Here is a 17324-nt window from a genome sequence, read left to right as displayed (position 1 = left end):
GTCCAAAATTGTATATCAACACATCTCTGTCTCGTTGCTGACATTATCATCTTTTGTATTCTATGGTAGTGAAATTGATAAAAATCAACCCAATGTGTGACGTCCAATTTCCATACCTTGTTTGCATCTCTGTGTTTGCTGCCTCAAAATTAAAACAATCTTATGTTTGGTTGTTTCACTCACAACTATAATCATATAAACTTTATGCGACACAAACAGGGATCTAGTGAATTGAGCAGTAAAAATAGTTAATCTGACTTTGACTGATCTTGCCTTCAAAGGAGGGCCGGGGTCCAATTAAGAATCCTTTATGGTCGTCCTTTGTGAGAACTTTGGCACGTCAGATTCCCTGTTGGACACCTGATGTTGGGGGCCTCATGTCCAGACTCCGTTTGAGTGGCCTGAGGTGTGACTTTAGCACCGCTGCTCTCACCAGCTGAGTCTGGATAAACACAAGCGAGTGATTCCTTGGGGAGCGCCAAAGTTCAACCCACCACCCATGGAGGGAATGACATTATGAAAATGGCCTTTACGTCTCTTCCTTGGAACAAATAATACAAATTAAACTCTAAAGTATAATATACAAACAGTAGGCACAATTGCATATGGTCTGACTAAAGCCTTTAACTTTTTAATGGGAAACTATGTGGGCTGTTAGGAAACAGCTCATTCGAGAACTGTGACCCCCGCCATATAAAATTGAGTGGGAAAAAAATGAATGGGCTGTTTGTCTTTCTAGATATAGTGTTGCTTTTGGCAAGGCATCCGGTATTTCCTCTTCCCGTTGAACAATGTGACATAAAACTGGAGGAGTGAGATCTACAGAAGTTATGTAAACTAACCCACAAAGTGAGCTATCACACTTGCCGTTATTCAAAATCAAAGTATACGGTCACACTAGAGTCCTGTAAAGATTGCTTTAAATAAGCTAGATCACACAATCCCACATACCTTGTCCAACCACGTCCAACCAAGAGTTTAGATCCACAAACAGCCGGTCACATGTGGGGGAAAGACGAGATAAACAATTAAATGGGCAAAGCGGTGTGATCTTTCAAACAGTCTCTCCTCAGTGGTGTTTATGATGTGTATCCGATTAACACAAACAAAATATAGAAGTAGTTGTGAGAAGAATGAAAAAACATGGGACGAGAAGTTCCCATCCACTTTTACCGAAGATGTGCTTGTCTGATTATTGGCTAATGATTAATGGTCAGAAGGACCCTCCAAACCCGGTCATCGAAAAGGTTTTAAGGGAGTGCAGGTTTGAAGCACACTGACCTCATAGCCTCATCACATAGCTTAACTGAGATTAGTGTTGTTGAGTGACCAAATCCTCTGAGGACATTAAATATCATGGACAAAAAGTATGTATATAATTAAGTTTAAGATGAGATGAAGATGAATACTTGTTTGTATTTTTGGGGCAGATGTATAACCCACTCTGGGGTTGTTTCTGATGAACTGAAGCAATAGTTGCATTCTAGCAGATAATTGTAATCTTGGTAAAAAAAAATGGATGATGCACCCAACCTGAGGCAGCTAACCGAAACTGGATTGACCTCACAGGAACCCCCCCCCCGATTTCCTTTTCCAGGGAAGTGAGTCACTGTGATGGCTGCAGGTAAGTTCATCTTGATGTTGCACAACCAGAATATAAATGTGTTTTCCCCTGAAAATGATTACATCATTTTAAACCGATCCCAATATAATCAGATTTCTTTCAACTGATCCAAATGAAACCGAAAATACATCAATGTATACATCAATCAGGGCCCTGAAATAACTGCCAGGACAATAGTGACTAAGAGGATTCCCCTCAATAGGGAGTCACAGATATGATCCAAAATATGTAAAAAGATGCTTTTTAATGTTCATATTGAGTTGTGAAATGGGTTTTTTTTTTCCCATACAGTTTTTTCTTGAAACAATGTATTGTGTTACTTAACATGGGAACACAGGATTCTCCCAATCTTTTGAGTTTATATTACAGTCACCAGTTTGTATTATTTCACTTTTGTTCCTGAGAAATCACGCTTTACCATTTCTTTCTTGGTGTCCTTGCGTTCATCTTTTTCCAGGGAAAAAAATAAGAATTGTATTGACAGTCACTTTTACATGCCGTACCTTTTTAATATCACCATCAGCTATTGAGGCCACACTCTCAACTTCTGTGAAGATTCTCCTTTTGTGTTCGATTCAACCCAATTTCAAAATCTGTTAGGATTTTAAAAGTCTGAGCCCGCTGTATCTTCATTCTATGGAATAAACCCCACTCGGTGCAACTCATGTGAGTGGCAGACATCAACTCAGTGTAATGGAGGAAAAACCAAACAGGTCAAGTAAGTGAATTGAATTAAACTGATGATGTGATAAGAGACATTATCTTTGGTTGCCTTTATATCTTGTCAATCACTTACCTAGATAATTTATGTATTTAGTTTCACCATGGAATTCAATCAGAATTATCCATTGATTAAATTACTTGATCTTTTCATTAGCTCTATGGCCCATCACACTGGGCTTTAAAGAACAATAATACGGTACTTTAAGGACTGGAAGGTGACAACGAGTACCCTACAGTTCATTTTAACAAGCGGATGACTGTTGTGGCCTCAGGTGTTTAAACAATCCGGCTAAACAGGTTGGCATTACCTGACAACAAGCAGCCCCCGTTTAGTTTATGATTACAGCGGCTCACTACAGACAATGACCTAATTATTGAGCAAATACAAAGGATTACGAGTGTTTGACTCGTCTGCCTGATAGATAAAACCACTTGACACTGTCCATGGAAAATTACGTGTTTTAGCACAAGTGTTGCAACCTAAAATTTGTAATTATGAACTTAATTCAAATGATGATTCTGATGGAGGATTGACTTCCCAGTTAACTGTATTATCAAATAGATGTACATTATACCATAACTACCTTGAGGAAAATGTAAATACAGAAGCTGATTTTAACTACTAAAAAGCAGCAACAGTTTATGTTGGGCTCATTTTAAAGTGGTGGATATCTCATTTAGGAACAAACTCTTTACAAGAGGTGTATGCAAACAAGATGTGTTTGCATACACCTCTCGCCTTGTGAAGAGTTTGAATATCCAAACGTCCTGTTTAAACTATTCCCCCTTCCCATCCCACAGACGAATGAAAGGCTAAAGAAAAATATTCCAACTGATAAATACATACGTGATACATTTACCTGTTAACCCTAACCCTAACCTGTTATGTTTGATCTATTTTAAAAATCTTCTTTTGAAATTAGAACAAAAACAACAAGGGAATCAACCATAATATAAGACTTCCCAGAAACTTAAGTTTCAAAATGACAATGATGTGTCCAAAGAAAAATAATAAATAGACTACTTAAGTGGGCAGGCATTTTTCATGTCTGGGCATGCCTGTGGAAGCTCCCATTTTCCCCTTGATTGACACACACCATCCACCGTGTTTAGTGACCATGCAACACAGTGATGACCCAAGAATGAGCTCCATTTGGCTCCTGGAAGGTGTGAAATGGCACACTTCTCTCTGAGCCCCGCTGTCTTTGTTGTTGGGATTGATTTAACAGACAGAGGCCACTCACAGAAGGTGTGAGTCCCACTGGATATTCACCACACACACACGCACACACAGACAGACAGAGACACACAGACACACAGGCACACACACACACACACACACAGCCTGTGACACAGCCACAAACTCCACCCCTCTTACGCAGACACACTCTCACCAGTCTGACTACACAGCCCTCACTCAGCCCTCCTCTTCCTCAGTATAAGTCTAACTGCAGCAGGGAGCACACCACACTCTTGGATAACACTCATTCATCACAGGAGTACAGTTTGTCTTCAGCGAAGCGTAAAAAACCTTCAAAGCACAGCAGCATGGGGAGCAGCATGTCATGTGTCCCCCAACACAATTTCAGATTCTCCAGCAAGAGTTTCATACGCAGAAACAGGTAAGATAACGCCAACTTGTCCAGTGTTGTCAGTGTGTCATGGCCTCGGCTGCATTTAGTTATTTTAGACTGTGTTTCAGCTGGAAGGAATTCTTGGTATTTCTCAGGGTTTGAGTGGTGGGGTTAAACAGAGGTTGGGGATTTTGTGAGGCCAGGGTCAGGATCATATGGTAATACAGAATACTCCCGGAGTCGAGTCTGAGCGGTGCCTGTCTGGCCAACGGTGTCAATGATCCAGTTACCATTTGCCTCCTCTTTGCATCCTTGGGAAGATAATCTGCCAGCTGTCCATGAATCTGGTTTCCCTCCAAAATCAAGATTGTATCCCATTCATTATCTTTAACATTTGAGCAGTTATAGTTAATAATATCTGATATATAAGTTAATGGCTTGTAGTGAGCTGACCTGAAGGCTTTGAACATGAATAAAGGGAGCTGACTGACATTAATGGGTTATACTTGGTATTCTATCTAGTTTTCTTTAATCCAATGGGATTATATGCGTGGGCATGTTCCGATTAGTACAGCCCAGTCTGCTGGACCAGCACATCTGATTCTAATTAGCCTCTTCTCCAGTCTTCACTCCCGTGCTGTGTAATGGTTCAGTGTCTGGTTTTGTCAAATGTGCCATGTGACTCTTGATTTTCAAATAAATGGAGAGGCATGGCCGCCCTCTAAAACCCAACGGCTTATGCTTGAACACTGATACACCTTCCAAGTTGGGTCAATGGTTCCGCATGGACAATACGTTCAGTGTTCAAGTTTCCTGGGTGCCCTACTAACTCATTGTGTTGGTGAACAGGCCAGGGCCAGGCCAGGCTCAGGTAATCCCCACAGAGAAAGGGAGTGAATACCACAGCGGTGAATTGGAGAATGTTGGGTGTGCAAATCCACTACATGTCTATTATCTACATTTCTCTTTGCAACTGTGGACTGCATCAGTGTGCATGGTTTTCAAATGTTTCCCTGTGCATGAGTACATTATAAGACGTGGATGTAGTGGAACAGCCTTCAATCCCTAAACACCAATCAATGATTGTTGCTGGACATGGACATCCCGATTAGGCAGACCTTGATTCCCACCATGCAAACAAAAGCCTGCGTTGTTGCACCAAGGACACTGGCACATGTATGTGCAGATAAGATACAGGCTGAGATTGTAAAAGCAGTCCTACAGCCTTATCATTGCAGTGAGGGAGCTTCCTTGAGATGTGACACTAATGGTAACAGATGGGGGTCATGCAAAACAAAGAGGGACATTGAATGCTGATGTTCCTAAGCATAGCCTCACTATCAGAAACACTAGACTTGATTGTTCTTAATATTTAAATGGCTGGCATTGATGGAGTGAGGACAAAGGAAGGTGCTCAGGTCAAATTATAAAACATGAGACACGAATTATCATTCGTCATTAATCTGCTGTGAAAATTGTACTCTATCAGTGGTTCAAGGTTCAGTGTGTGACTTGATGTGAAAAAATGGGGGAACACAGACTCCAATTTTGAAATGCAACACAGAATAAAAAAGACATTTAGGTCAACTCTCCATCTCACAAAAGTCGACAACATTCAACTCCCATAAACAGGAAATATTCATTGTTGACACTGCACTGGAAAGTTAACTGAACAACAAACATAATAGATGGAGAGTGAGTGGTAACACGTGGTTTTCTTCTCTTTCTGGCAGCAGTCGCCTGTTTCGCAAGAATTATCCCCAAGAGGGACAGGAGAAGTCGAACAGCATCATCAATATCTTGTGCACCGTCACCCCCAGGAAGGTAAAAAGCTTGTAGCATGACACTCAAACATCTGCATACCAAACAAAACGGCTCTCATATAAATGTCAATTTATGCGCAATTTGATTTTTATTGGTGTCTCCGATTTCAACAGCCGGTTTATCTGGTTAATTTATGTCATGTGTCTATATACTAACATTATGACCTGTTGCAGGAAATGTCCCATAAAGATCTGCACTCGATAGACAACATAAAATGGAATCCTTCGTTCCCTTACGACCTGTCCAGTGGCTGGAAGAAGAGCAGCATCAACGTGAAGAACTACGGACGAATGATTCACAGTTCCAAAGTTCGTTTCCGCTTCGTTCACTGCCAGGTGAGTGAAACAAAACCACTTTTTAATGACTATGTTGTAATATCAGGACAGCACAAATCAAAGACATCTAAACGAATAATGCACAATCCTTATTGTGGTTAATGAGGTCTTAGAACAAAGACCACGCCTACAATGACACATCATGCCAGTCATCTATGTGAACAATGTGAGCGGTGTCGAACCCCCCCCCAAAAGAACATGTCGAGAGCAGGATGTTGCTCTGTGGCCACCAGAAACTCGCTGCCGGTATTCACGTGGTGGCTGGCTGTCAATAATCCAATCCGTTTTCCACAACGCGGACCTCCGCCTGTGTTTGGACACGCTCACTTTTGCTACGGTTGTGAAACATTTGCGAAAAAAAAAACCTCAGGGTAGAGTTCCTCTGATCCCAGAGACTGATAGAGGACGCACTGGTTCCTCGCTCTGGGAATCGCAATTTGTCAGAGCTGTGACACAACAGCGCTGTCAAAAAGAAAAGATTGACTCACGGTATAGCGTTATTACAGCAAAAGAACACATTGTATTATAAACAGAACAATATTACCACACAGGAGGGAATCATGTATTACTAAGCCTAAACATGAATAACTAAAGAAAGAGAAGATTGCTGTCAATATAACATGACTTTTGTGGTCAGTGAGGAATCCTTACCAAACCTACCGAATCATGATCATGACGATGATGAAGGATTGAGAGAATAATTCATCTCATATTTGACTCTTTTCTCATCTGAACAGACATTAGAGGACAGCATGGGCTTTCAGACATGCGGCTCTGTGCATGTAAGGTTTCATCTCAATGCTGATTTTACCGATTAGTTTGCTAATTGAAAGTATGCTGTACACTGTATGGGTGTTTTTAGAACACAGTAAAACAAGGATTGTAGTGTTCTGATTAGACATTCATTCTTACAGACAGGACTAATTTTTATGAACACTGTATCCGCATTAGGATGAGGCAAAGATCTTCCATCACGATCTAGGTCATTTCATATCTCGATTACCTGATTCCTGATACAGCATGTTTGGTAATTCAATAAATAAAGTCATATATGAAATAAACACATACTATCTTTTCTTTACTCCTGTGTGAACAAAATAGTTGACAAATGAAAAGTACATGGTTCTTGGCAGCGAATAAATAAATAAACGTGTTCAGCTATACACTGACTGTTTACGTGCAAGCACACAAATACAGAGTAAACAGATTAAAACGATAGTTTAATTAAACTACACTGCGGCATTCCCAAAAGCATAGTTATTGTCAATTCAGATTCCAGATCAGAAAATGTAGTTAGTATGTCACAATATCACAATGTGATCCATTGAAAGAAGATAAATGCTCATTTGGATTATTACCTGATTACTCTTTCACTAATTATCTCTCCAGGATATACATGATTGCTACCTGGACCTCTTCGAGACACACCTTCATTTTGTCTCCAACAACACAACTGGACTGACATACCAGGTGAGTTGTTTTACTGAGGTAATATTATCACAATGCTTCCTTTCCAATCGATGGTTCCTAAGTATCAGCTCATTTCTCTGGGTTGGTTTTTATAGTTTTAATATTCCTGAAGGGCAGAGTTTTACATTATGTCATCATCATACCTTCTGACATGCGTACCCTGTCAACCAGCATTGTGTTGCTAAACATGACGACGCTTCTTCACCTGTCTCATAAAGCATGAGCAGCCATTAATCATAGTTTTACTGTGTCTGTTGAGAGCTCAACTCCATGTCAAAGTCTGCAGCACCTGTATACAGTGTTAGTCACACTATAGATGACGGCAGATGTCAGGCAGACATGAAAACATCATTAAGGCTGACCTCAGTGTCAAGGTGATTAATACTTTGTTAAAATTCAGAGGTGGGAGATGTTGTCTAGACTTTGGGTCAGATCTTTTGGGATTTTACAATGAAGCATGACAGAGCTTTTTGTTGTTTTGTTTGCAGGGAACTCTTCCGCTGAAAGAAATCACCATCTGCAACCTACAACAGAACTGCAACCACAGCCAACCCCAGGAATTCACCTTTCAAATAAACGGTAAGTTCGAAGTGAGGATACAAGTGGGTTGCAATTTTGTAATCAACAGTTTTGGGTTTTATTAGTTGTGTTGAATTCAGCTAATAAATCACTCGGACTGAAAACCAGCAAATCCAGAAGTGGCTGTAAAAAAAAAAAAGACTAACCAGAGCTGGAGTGAGAGTCCTGGTCTTTACACTTCAATGATTATAATGTGTCACTATTTATTTTACCCCTGCTGGTGGGCTGCTATGTTTGGCCGTCTCATCAGTTATGGATCAAAGTGATAATTCTCCCCGCATATAAAACCAGCAGGAAACCACACGCTATTTTAGAACTGCAGCATTTCCTATGTTATCACATTCCAGTGATTCAAAAGTGCCTCGACCATCTTCACCTCCACTCAACCCCAAGACTAACTAGAGCGGGGCCCCCTTCACCCTTGGTCAGGGGGCAAACTGGCCTTAAAGACCCCGCTTGTTAGACAACAGGTGCACTTCAGTCAGTCAGCCCAGCTGTTGTGAAGAAAAGCCCGGCTAAAGCTCTGAGCCTTGTCACCGCATTTAATCCACGGCACATTCCAACAACTGCTCAGGTTGATGTCCAGTGGAAACGCCACTCACACAAACTCGGAATTAACAAAAACAATCTGAAACTTGACTTCTTTTCATTAAGGAGGAATAAGCTGTTGTCGGGATAAAAGGGCTTTTGTCCTTGCCTGGGAAACAATAAATCTGTAAAGTCAGGGATTAACGTATAATTACACAACGGAAAAAATGAAAAGCCAATGCAAATCAGGAAGCGTGTCAGGTTTCTGTTGTTATGTTTCTTTATCATTACTATCTGACTGAAATCTGAACACATCTGTCATAATGTTGACACTCGTTGGTGCTGCTTTCTCAAATTCAACTTTGCAATTTCCCGGATTGAGCTTGTTATTTCGTGGTATTGCATTGCAGTTGTTTTCCTTGTTCAGTGTGAACCTTTATTTACTTTATGGGAGGCATCACTGACAGGAAGCGTATCGAAGAAACATGACGATATCCTGAGTCAAGTTAAAGAGCTCATGGAGAGATTTACTCCTACGACCTCTTTTCGTTCAGCTGAGAATATGATTCAGCTTTAGTGTAAAGTGGTTTTGTTGAGTTTTATAGCGTGACGAAGCAAACACAGCATGAGACGGTCTGTAAACAATTCCCGTAAGCCTTCAGATGATTTGTGTTAAGTTTGAGTTAATGTGGCTGTGAAAGTTAGATAATTAGTTAGCTAATGATAGTTAATTACTCTGAACAACTGTTAATAACCTCTGTAAACTGAAAGTGTATAGAGGTTATTGACTATCTCATTATGGGCTTTCAGTCCCAAGACTTTTCACTCACATGCTTGAAATGGGGGGGAAAAACCCTTTCAAGAGTGCTATGGTCAAGATCTGAATTAAGAGCTGGGATGAATAGAGAGGTCAACAGATGAGTCCAGAGAGGCTGCTGATTAAGGAGCAGTCAGCAGCCTACGGTTTCTGGCAATTACAGTTGCAAAGCCATGGGGCTATCTCTGCTGTTTATCTCTGGTATGTGTGGCCCTGTTAGATAGAGAAGGATTCCAGCTCGTTTCATCCCAGGACCTGTTAACTCCTCCTGGGTAAGCAGTTCTGTGGGAGGAAGAGTCTGCTATGATTGTTAAATGTCAAACGAAGCCAGTCACGGGGCATCTTCCATGAGAGGTCTTACATGTTGTTTACAGTCTTGAACATGTGTTAACGTTTATTGTTTATTGCACACGTGTTCTAAACAGACAGATTGGGAACTCCATTAATGATCCACCATGGCCAAGAGGCTCAGAAAGAGAAGCCTTGGTGACACTTTCCCTTTTTGAACTTGTGAAACTTTTGAACCCTGCAGGTGTCAGCCTTAACCCCATCATCATCTACTGTTCCAACCAAGAAGACATGGACCTGTGGTTTGGCCTGCTCAAAGAAAACATTGAGGCCAATGGGGGCAGTCCAATTGTACACGAAAACTACACCAGAGTGAAAGTAAGTCATAGTTTTGTTGATGCTACCTTTCTTCAAACAGGCTTCAAGTTGCATACAAACTGATAGAAACAGGGTGTGTGTGAGTCAAGTAGGTCACTGCTGGCTCTCCCTGAGGCCTGGATACTAGGGAGCGGCAATGGCTGCATCACATCTGCAAAGGGCTAAAGTGCCGACTCCCCACCCACAGGTGGGCAAATGGCTGATGAAACACATGACCCTAGATGTGTCACGACAGAAGAAAACAAATGAGCTGATGATGCATTTATAAGCCTCAGTTTAGGAGCCTCAGCAGACAAAGCCAAGTGACATTCTGAGAAAAAGAAATATCCAAATCAACATGTTTATATTAGCTGAAGAGCTAAACTCTGTTCATATTTACCTTTTTTTCCCCTGTGTACCTATTGTAGCTAAAGCAGGAGGACGGGTCCTCTGAGGGCAGGGAGGAGCTGAGGAACTCCGTAAACAGAGAACCCATCTACGAGTGGGAGGGCTCTCAGAGGGACAGCCTGGGCATCATCACCTATGTTACTAAAGTCCAATTGCAGCACCTTCCCTGTCAGGTAAGACATCACTGCTGCTTATCAAGAGTGAATCACTCGGACCGGTCAGATGAGCTAAAACATCTCTGCTGTTGCCTATTTATGGAGATATATAGTATAGCATACTGTAACTCATCACACATACATGTTTTCACATGATGAATAACATCAGCATCAGTTCTAAGTCCAAGTGACTCACATAGTTTCGAAATTGTGCAACACACACATGAAAGGAGTCAGTGGAAAGGGTGGAGTCTGTATTTTGGCAAAGGGTACCTCTCCTCCCGATTTAACACTATTACCTTTATTTTCCTGTCAAGGTGTAAGACAGCGTCAGCCACCTGCAACCAAACACATGACTTCTTGTTAACCGAATCATTACATTACATTTCATTTAGCTGATGCTTGTATACAAAGCGACTTACAATAAGTGCATTCAACCATGAGTACAAACTCAAAACAATAAGATAGATAATGCTGACACAGACATGAAAGTCAATAAAAACAGTAGTCATGACACGGCTTGCATGGATATCCATAGTTAATGCACTGTGGGAAATTGCGGCAACCCGATTGAAGTGTGTGAGATTTAGGGCCTGGGTGTGTGAGAGGCATTTGCCCGGCTCACGCAGTGACTCGACTCACCTCACAGCTGGAATGTCAGCTGTCTGTCCAGACACACCCTCCGCGAGGGAGAGGAAACATAAACTGCTGCACCTTTAAATGCCCCACTAAACTGGTTTCGACTAACTGTGCCTCCCAACCAAGTATTAAAGAATGATTCGGGTGTTTTTTTTAATGTTCACACCAGGTCTCACGGTGTCCTCAGCTTTGTATAATTCAGTCTCATCTTCACATGGTCAGAATAGCTGGAACTATCACGGCTTGTTTTCTTTCTTTTTAGAAGAAAGCATGTGGTGACATTTCTTTGTGTGCAATATCAAAACGTGAAACACAAACACATCCTAGGAAATGGTCAACTGGTATCCTCTATAAATGACAACAGTATTCTGCTCATGGGTAATATGATTGTAAGCGTATTAGCAGGTGTAATCTTGTGTCCACAGGAACAGAGTGACAGACTGCTGGTGTTGTACCCATCGACGCTGATCATCCTATCAGAGGAGAATAATGGGCTCTTCTATAAGGTACCACTGACCTTTCACTCTTAACATGAATCATATCCTGAGCTGGTTGCATACAGCATGTCTGCATCAAAGACTTGTGTTAAAGAGTCATTATGATTACAGGGAAAGCTTCCGCTCAACATGATTACTGTGACCACACCCTGCCAAGACGTCAAGCCCAACACATTCATGATCGAAGGTAAGTGCACTGAGTGATTGAGCTGCTCTACTGCAGTCTATTTAGCACACTGCTATTTGAAAACACATGTTAGAGGGATTTAAATGAGTGTACAATCGTATGCATGTTTTTACGCTTTTCAATGAATCCGCTAGCGTCACAGAATGTCACCCTCCATGAATGAGCTGGTTTTATCCCCAGTGAATGACAATCTGACTGTTGCACATTCCAGTGACCAAACGGACTGAATGACAGCCCCCCCCCCCTCTCTTTCTTACCAGGGAAGCTGATCAACCCCATAGTGGTGTCGTGTCTGGATAGGGCAGAGTTCTGCAACTGGATCCAACATTTCAAAAGTGCTGACGTGCCTGTTCTCAGCCCCCCGCCCCCTGTGTATGACATCATCTACACCCCAACGCACAGTGAGGTGAGACCCGCCCCTTTCCTTTCAACAATTACGTGACTCAAGTACGAGGACTAGTGACGAAGAGAAGACTATTTGGCCCTTTTGTAAATTAACATTCAGCATGGCTATGATTTACTTCTACAAATACTACTGCTACTCGGTCAACAGTCGAATAGAAGTCTAATAAAAGACGAGTCTGATGCTCAGTGGTTCTCAGTCAAATAGTTTAACTTCTAGTATTTTTTCACAACAGGCTCCACAGTTTGACAGATGGAGTGGAAACAGCCATGGACGCACTGAGTCTCTTAAGTTCAGCCATTCCCCGAGTGGATGTGGGACCCACAACCTTCAGTTACCCATTCAGGAAGACAACCCTCTCTCCCCGGGATACACCGAACCGCTCTGTGTAAGTTATCTGTGTGCTACTCCTCAAGTTCAAGTATTATTGAACTAATAAACCAAAGCAACCATGCCAACAATACAATATTTGTGGTAGGAGTTAGTTATACATTGCTAAAGAAAACCTTGTGTTTATTTTTGGTGGAGCTGAGCAGCAGCACCTTTCTTTTTCAAAGTTAATTATTAAGCAAAGTCTGGAGACCAAATTGCTCCCGTTATAAAGGTTTAGGTGATGATCTTCAGACCTTCCAGTTAGAATAATCAAAACAAAGTCAGTAATTTCCCCCCCATAAAGATAAAAATGTGCCCAGAAGACATGTTGTTCAGCTCCTGACCTGTATCGCCACCCTCCCAATTAAACTGATGGATACCTTTTTCCTCTGGCACTCAGACGACTGTGTTCATAAAAACCACAAGATGATCCTGAAAATTAAAGCTGCAGAGAGGAGAAACAGTCCATAATACCTGATGCCATCTGTGTTTAAAAGCCACAGCCCTTGCCTGACTGTTGCACTGCATGTGTTTGTTTCTCTACAGTACAGCTCCAGTCGTCCCTCCTCAACTGAGACAGCCCGCCTGGGCAGCCGGACCAACAGCGTGTCCTCACACAGCAGGCCAGAGCGCGACCTACGACCTTTGTCACTGCGCTACTCCTCCCCCCATCGCAGCTCCTACCTCCAGCCCGCTGAGAGCTCGGTGCGGTCTCAGGTCTACAGCACACCCTACTCTGCCCTGCACCGGCTGGAGAAAGCCCCGCTTGTCAAGGTAATTCAGTCTGGCGTCTAACTTGATAACCGAATATTCCACTTGAGACTGTCGACTTATTTTACATGTCATGTGAGCAGTAACTAAAATAGGCACACCAAGCAGTGGGCTGAGAGGGTTCATACATATGGTGTTGACATATGGGGTAATAGTTGCATCTGTGCAGACATGGGGTCAAAAGATCACTCTTTTTGACGAGGCTATGAGGAAAGCTCTATTATAGTTCATAAACAAAACCTAAGCCTCTAATCAGAAAACATTTACTATACTTATCCCTATCATCACTATAGCAGTTGGAAGTTCAGGTTTTGCACAACACTGACTGCTTAAAGCATATTTTCAAGGCAACATATTGCTGTTGCACCAGCAATGCTGCAGATCAGGACTGGCATTGGTCCAACACCTGCATTTTGTAATCTGATCCTACAGTGTGGTTTATGTGATTGCCTTGTGTGAACCTAAAGAGAGGGTGAGAGAGAGAGAGAGAGAGAGAAATATAGATAAATACAGATAGAGACAAAGAGACATAGGGAAAAGGGGCAGTGGATTTTCCTCTCATTGTTTAGTGTTTTAAACTAACTGATTTTTTTCCGATCAGTCCAAAAGCTGGAGCACCCCTCAGACATCCCTGAACTACTCCTTGAACGCCCCCCAGCGCCACTCGGACATGTGCGCCCCCCGACAGCCCTTGTCGCCCCTGTATGATGAGCCCAGCAGCCCCGAAATCTACTCCCTGAATGATGCCAGGCCAGTGGTAAGTGGGTCAACGATACTGGATCCATAGTTTCAATTTAGATCCGGGCAGCCTGTCTGATATCAGACAGTGCACACATGGACATGTTCAGTGAAAGAATAGGAGTGGTTAGTTAATGCAGAGGCTACATGGAGGAATCTAAGCTTGCTTCAAATGTGAGGGGCTCATTCACATGCATGTAAGATTGAACATTACTAAATCTAAAATCCATAGATGACATGTTTCACAATTCTTAAGGTTAAATCACCTCGAACCATGATTATATAGCTAAATGTATTCATTTCAGTTTTACCCTTTTTAAAGATCCATTTGACTTCATGGTAAAATGATCCTCCATGTTTATCATCTGAACTGCTGCTTTACATGCATATAGCTTCCCTTCTCTGACACATCTCGCTCTGTTCTTTAGCAGCAGAGCTGGCAAGAGCCAATGCATCACCACCACCAGCAGCAGGGTGCCCAGCTCCTACCCTCCTCCTTCCAGCTCCACACCCCTCCCATGGGGAGGCACTGCAGGAGAAGCCTGGTCATGACCAACTCCCAGGGTCAGGCTCTGAGCCTGGACATGGAGGGCGCTCAAAGCCAAGCAGAGCAGAGAGCCGAGGCCGTGTCGAGGCTAAAGCTGCTGCCTGTGCCCAGCCAAGTCCAAGAGCAGGTGAGAAACACCGAGATACTCATCTCCCAGGACACTTTGGTTTCTGGAATGCCACGCCGAACAAAGTGCGAGGGCAGAGCTTGTGTATATACTTGTTCTGCAGGTGATATTTGAACAGATGCCACAGAGGAACAGATATTTTTGGGAATGTAAGAATGTTTGTTATGGCTGATCACGGGGAGTAACTTTGTTTTGATTTCACATCTTTTCATAGATCCTCCTCCCGTTAAACTCTGTGAGGAACACCCTTCAAATGCCTTATGGTTACTCACCAGGTAAGAAGTGAAGGCATGCATTCAGAAACATTCCTGTTTATCGATAGTCGGCCTGTGTGCACAGTTTAGAATAAATGATTATATGTTTCCAGTCCTAATAAAAAAAAAGTTTTCATTTTGTCAAACTAAATAAGGCATTGCTTATTATTTTGGCATGGCTATATTTAAATTAGATTTCTATTGAGAAACAATGGCCACCGTTTTAAATCGTAGCTATAACACTGCGGCATCATATTTCCGTAATCAAGTGTGAGTTATGGAGTTCATTACTAGCAGCCGCCTTCCTAAATACCACCAAGGACACAGGACATTGCTCACACTCCATTACACCTTAAATTAAACACTGCATGCACTTTGGATTGATTGAACTTTTGGGTCTGTCAGCGGCGAGACAGAAGGCTAAAGAAGTAAAAGTGCAGGAAATGCATAAATATGCCAATGAAATGGAGCTTACTGCAGCTCCAAATGCCACTTGTGCAGATGACCCATGTGGGGGAGAGCCCAGTGTAAGAGAACACTGTTTCACAGACCAGGGTTACTCCTGCTCTGTGATTGACAGCACACAACTGTGTGGGGTTACACTTGTACCTACAGGCTCTTTGATCACAGATGAAAACAACACTAGAATTAACCTGCGCTTCACTTTGAGTCACACGGTGATTCTAACCTGGCAAATTTCATTTGACAGGTTGCATATTGCTACACCATTAGAAAGAGGACATGCATAACAAATGATGGTGGTGTAGTGGTGACATGTTACACTACTGGTTTTACAGTAAGATTATATGTTGGTACAAGGCCAATCACACCATATGTATGTCGGGACTTTGTCCACGTGTATTCAGGGCGAGGTGTGTCTCTCATTGTTTGAAACTAAAAGCCTGGGAATCTTCTCTCGCTCTTACAGATCACAACTCGTACCTTGAACACACAGAACCAGATGATCAGGAAATGGACTATGACAACATTTGGCAGTACGACTGTGATACTAGAATGATTCAGCCGATGTCTAGAATTTCGACAGAATTAGACTTTGGGGCCAGAGGCCTTGGTGCCATGGCAACCCAGCAGAGATGGTCATAAAACAAAACAATAGGCCGGCACTCGTGTGGACGTGTGCAAACAACAGATCTCTATCAGAGGGATAATAAAAAGCCAACAAGCACAGCCTGTGTTGCTCCTGCTGCATACAGTATGAACACATCCCACCACCTGCATTGTTAGATGTTGGGTAGCAGAGGAACGATGAGTGCAGGAATGAAGAGGAACGAGCTAAAAACAGTAATAGCAGACAGACTTCAATATGTAGCATTCAATGGAGGACAGCACAGTGTATATACTGTGTCGCTGTAGCGTTATTTTTTAAATGCATTATGACATTGCACTAAAGGTTTCATATGTAGTGCAAAAACAGTATTTTGTAACATGCTGTCCAGTTTACTTAGTTATATTTTATTTTATTTAAAACTAAAAACAACATTCCATCAGGGCTTTATATAGTAAAGAATGTATATTTTTGTAAATGTAGATTTATTTTATTATGCTGTATAATCAAGGCAATTAGATGTGGCTTCAACTGACTGCCTTAAAAAAGGTGCTAATATTACTACCGCAGTACTGTACTGATACCTGTGTGACTCCCTTTTGTATTTCTGTTTGAGGTGTTTATTTATATTTTGGAAATAAAACTCTAAAACCCGTCAACAAGTTTCTCTTTGTTTTGATACCTTTAGGATACTGGTAGTACATTTATAATATTTTAATGGACAATAGTATGTAGTGTACAAAGTAATATAGCATAGTAATAACAAAGTGGGCTTTCTTAGTAATTGGAATAAGGCAAAAGTATACTTTTAGTATACTATAATCACAATATTAATATATTTAGAATTATATTACACCAAAAGTATACTTTTGGTATATTATTAGCATACTATTAATATATTTAGAATGTGATTATAGTATACTAAAAGTATACTTTTGGTATATTATTAGCACAATATTAATATATTTAGAATACGATTATAGTACACCAAAAGTATACTATTAGCACACTATAAATATGTTTAGAATATGTTTACATATT

At 41.6% G+C, this 17324-nt stretch overlaps 1 protein-coding gene across 3 annotated transcripts; it reads left to right on the top strand.

The window, feature by feature from the left end:
• The first annotated feature begins 3788 nt into the window (after nucleotides 1-3788).
• On the top strand, nucleotides 3789-16941 carry plekhn1 (pleckstrin homology domain containing, family N member 1). Of its 3 annotated transcripts, none has more exons than XM_034538383.1 (16): nucleotides 3789-3969; nucleotides 5655-5745; nucleotides 5919-6080; nucleotides 7470-7550; nucleotides 8039-8129; nucleotides 10007-10140; nucleotides 10548-10700; nucleotides 11747-11827; nucleotides 11930-12005; nucleotides 12266-12411; nucleotides 12644-12796; nucleotides 13327-13554; nucleotides 14153-14308; nucleotides 14718-14963; nucleotides 15178-15238; nucleotides 16146-16941. In XM_034538383.1, exons 1-16 carry the CDS (start codon nucleotides 3896-3898, stop codon nucleotides 16319-16321), a joined length of 2109 nt encoding a protein of 702 aa, XP_034394274.1. In that variant the 5' UTR covers nucleotides 3789-3895; the 3' UTR covers nucleotides 16322-16941. The 3 variants fall into 3 exon arrangements, with proteins under 3 accessions (XP_034394274.1, XP_034394275.1, XP_034394276.1); XM_034538384.1 differs by having other exon boundaries at nucleotides 3798-3969; nucleotides 5658-5745; nucleotides 16146-16932; XM_034538385.1 differs by having other exon boundaries at nucleotides 3798-3969; nucleotides 14721-14963; nucleotides 16146-16932.
• Nucleotides 16942-17324: the final 383 nt, after the last annotated feature.

The sequence above is a fragment of the Cyclopterus lumpus genome, chromosome 7 (assembly GCF_009769545.1).
Source record: "Cyclopterus lumpus isolate fCycLum1 chromosome 7, fCycLum1.pri, whole genome shotgun sequence".
Lineage (NCBI taxonomy): Eukaryota > Metazoa > Chordata > Actinopteri > Perciformes > Cyclopteridae > Cyclopterus > Cyclopterus lumpus.
This window is presented reverse-complemented; position numbering and strand designations above follow the sequence as displayed.

What these genes read in the sequence shown, in the direction of transcription:
- plekhn1 (XM_034538383.1), top strand. Translation starts at nt 3,896, where the DNA reads ATGGGGAGCAGCATGTCATGTGTCCCCCAACACAATTTCAGATTCTCC. An exon ending in GATACACCGAACCGCTCTGT is followed by an intron (nt 12,797 to 13,326) that starts GTAAGTTATCTG and finishes GTTTCTCTACAG; the next exon opens with TACAGCTCCAGTCGTCCCTC. An exon ending in GCCTTATGGTTACTCACCAG is followed by an intron (nt 15,239 to 16,145) that starts GTAAGAAGTGAA and finishes TCGCTCTTACAG; the next exon opens with ATCACAACTCGTACCTTGAA.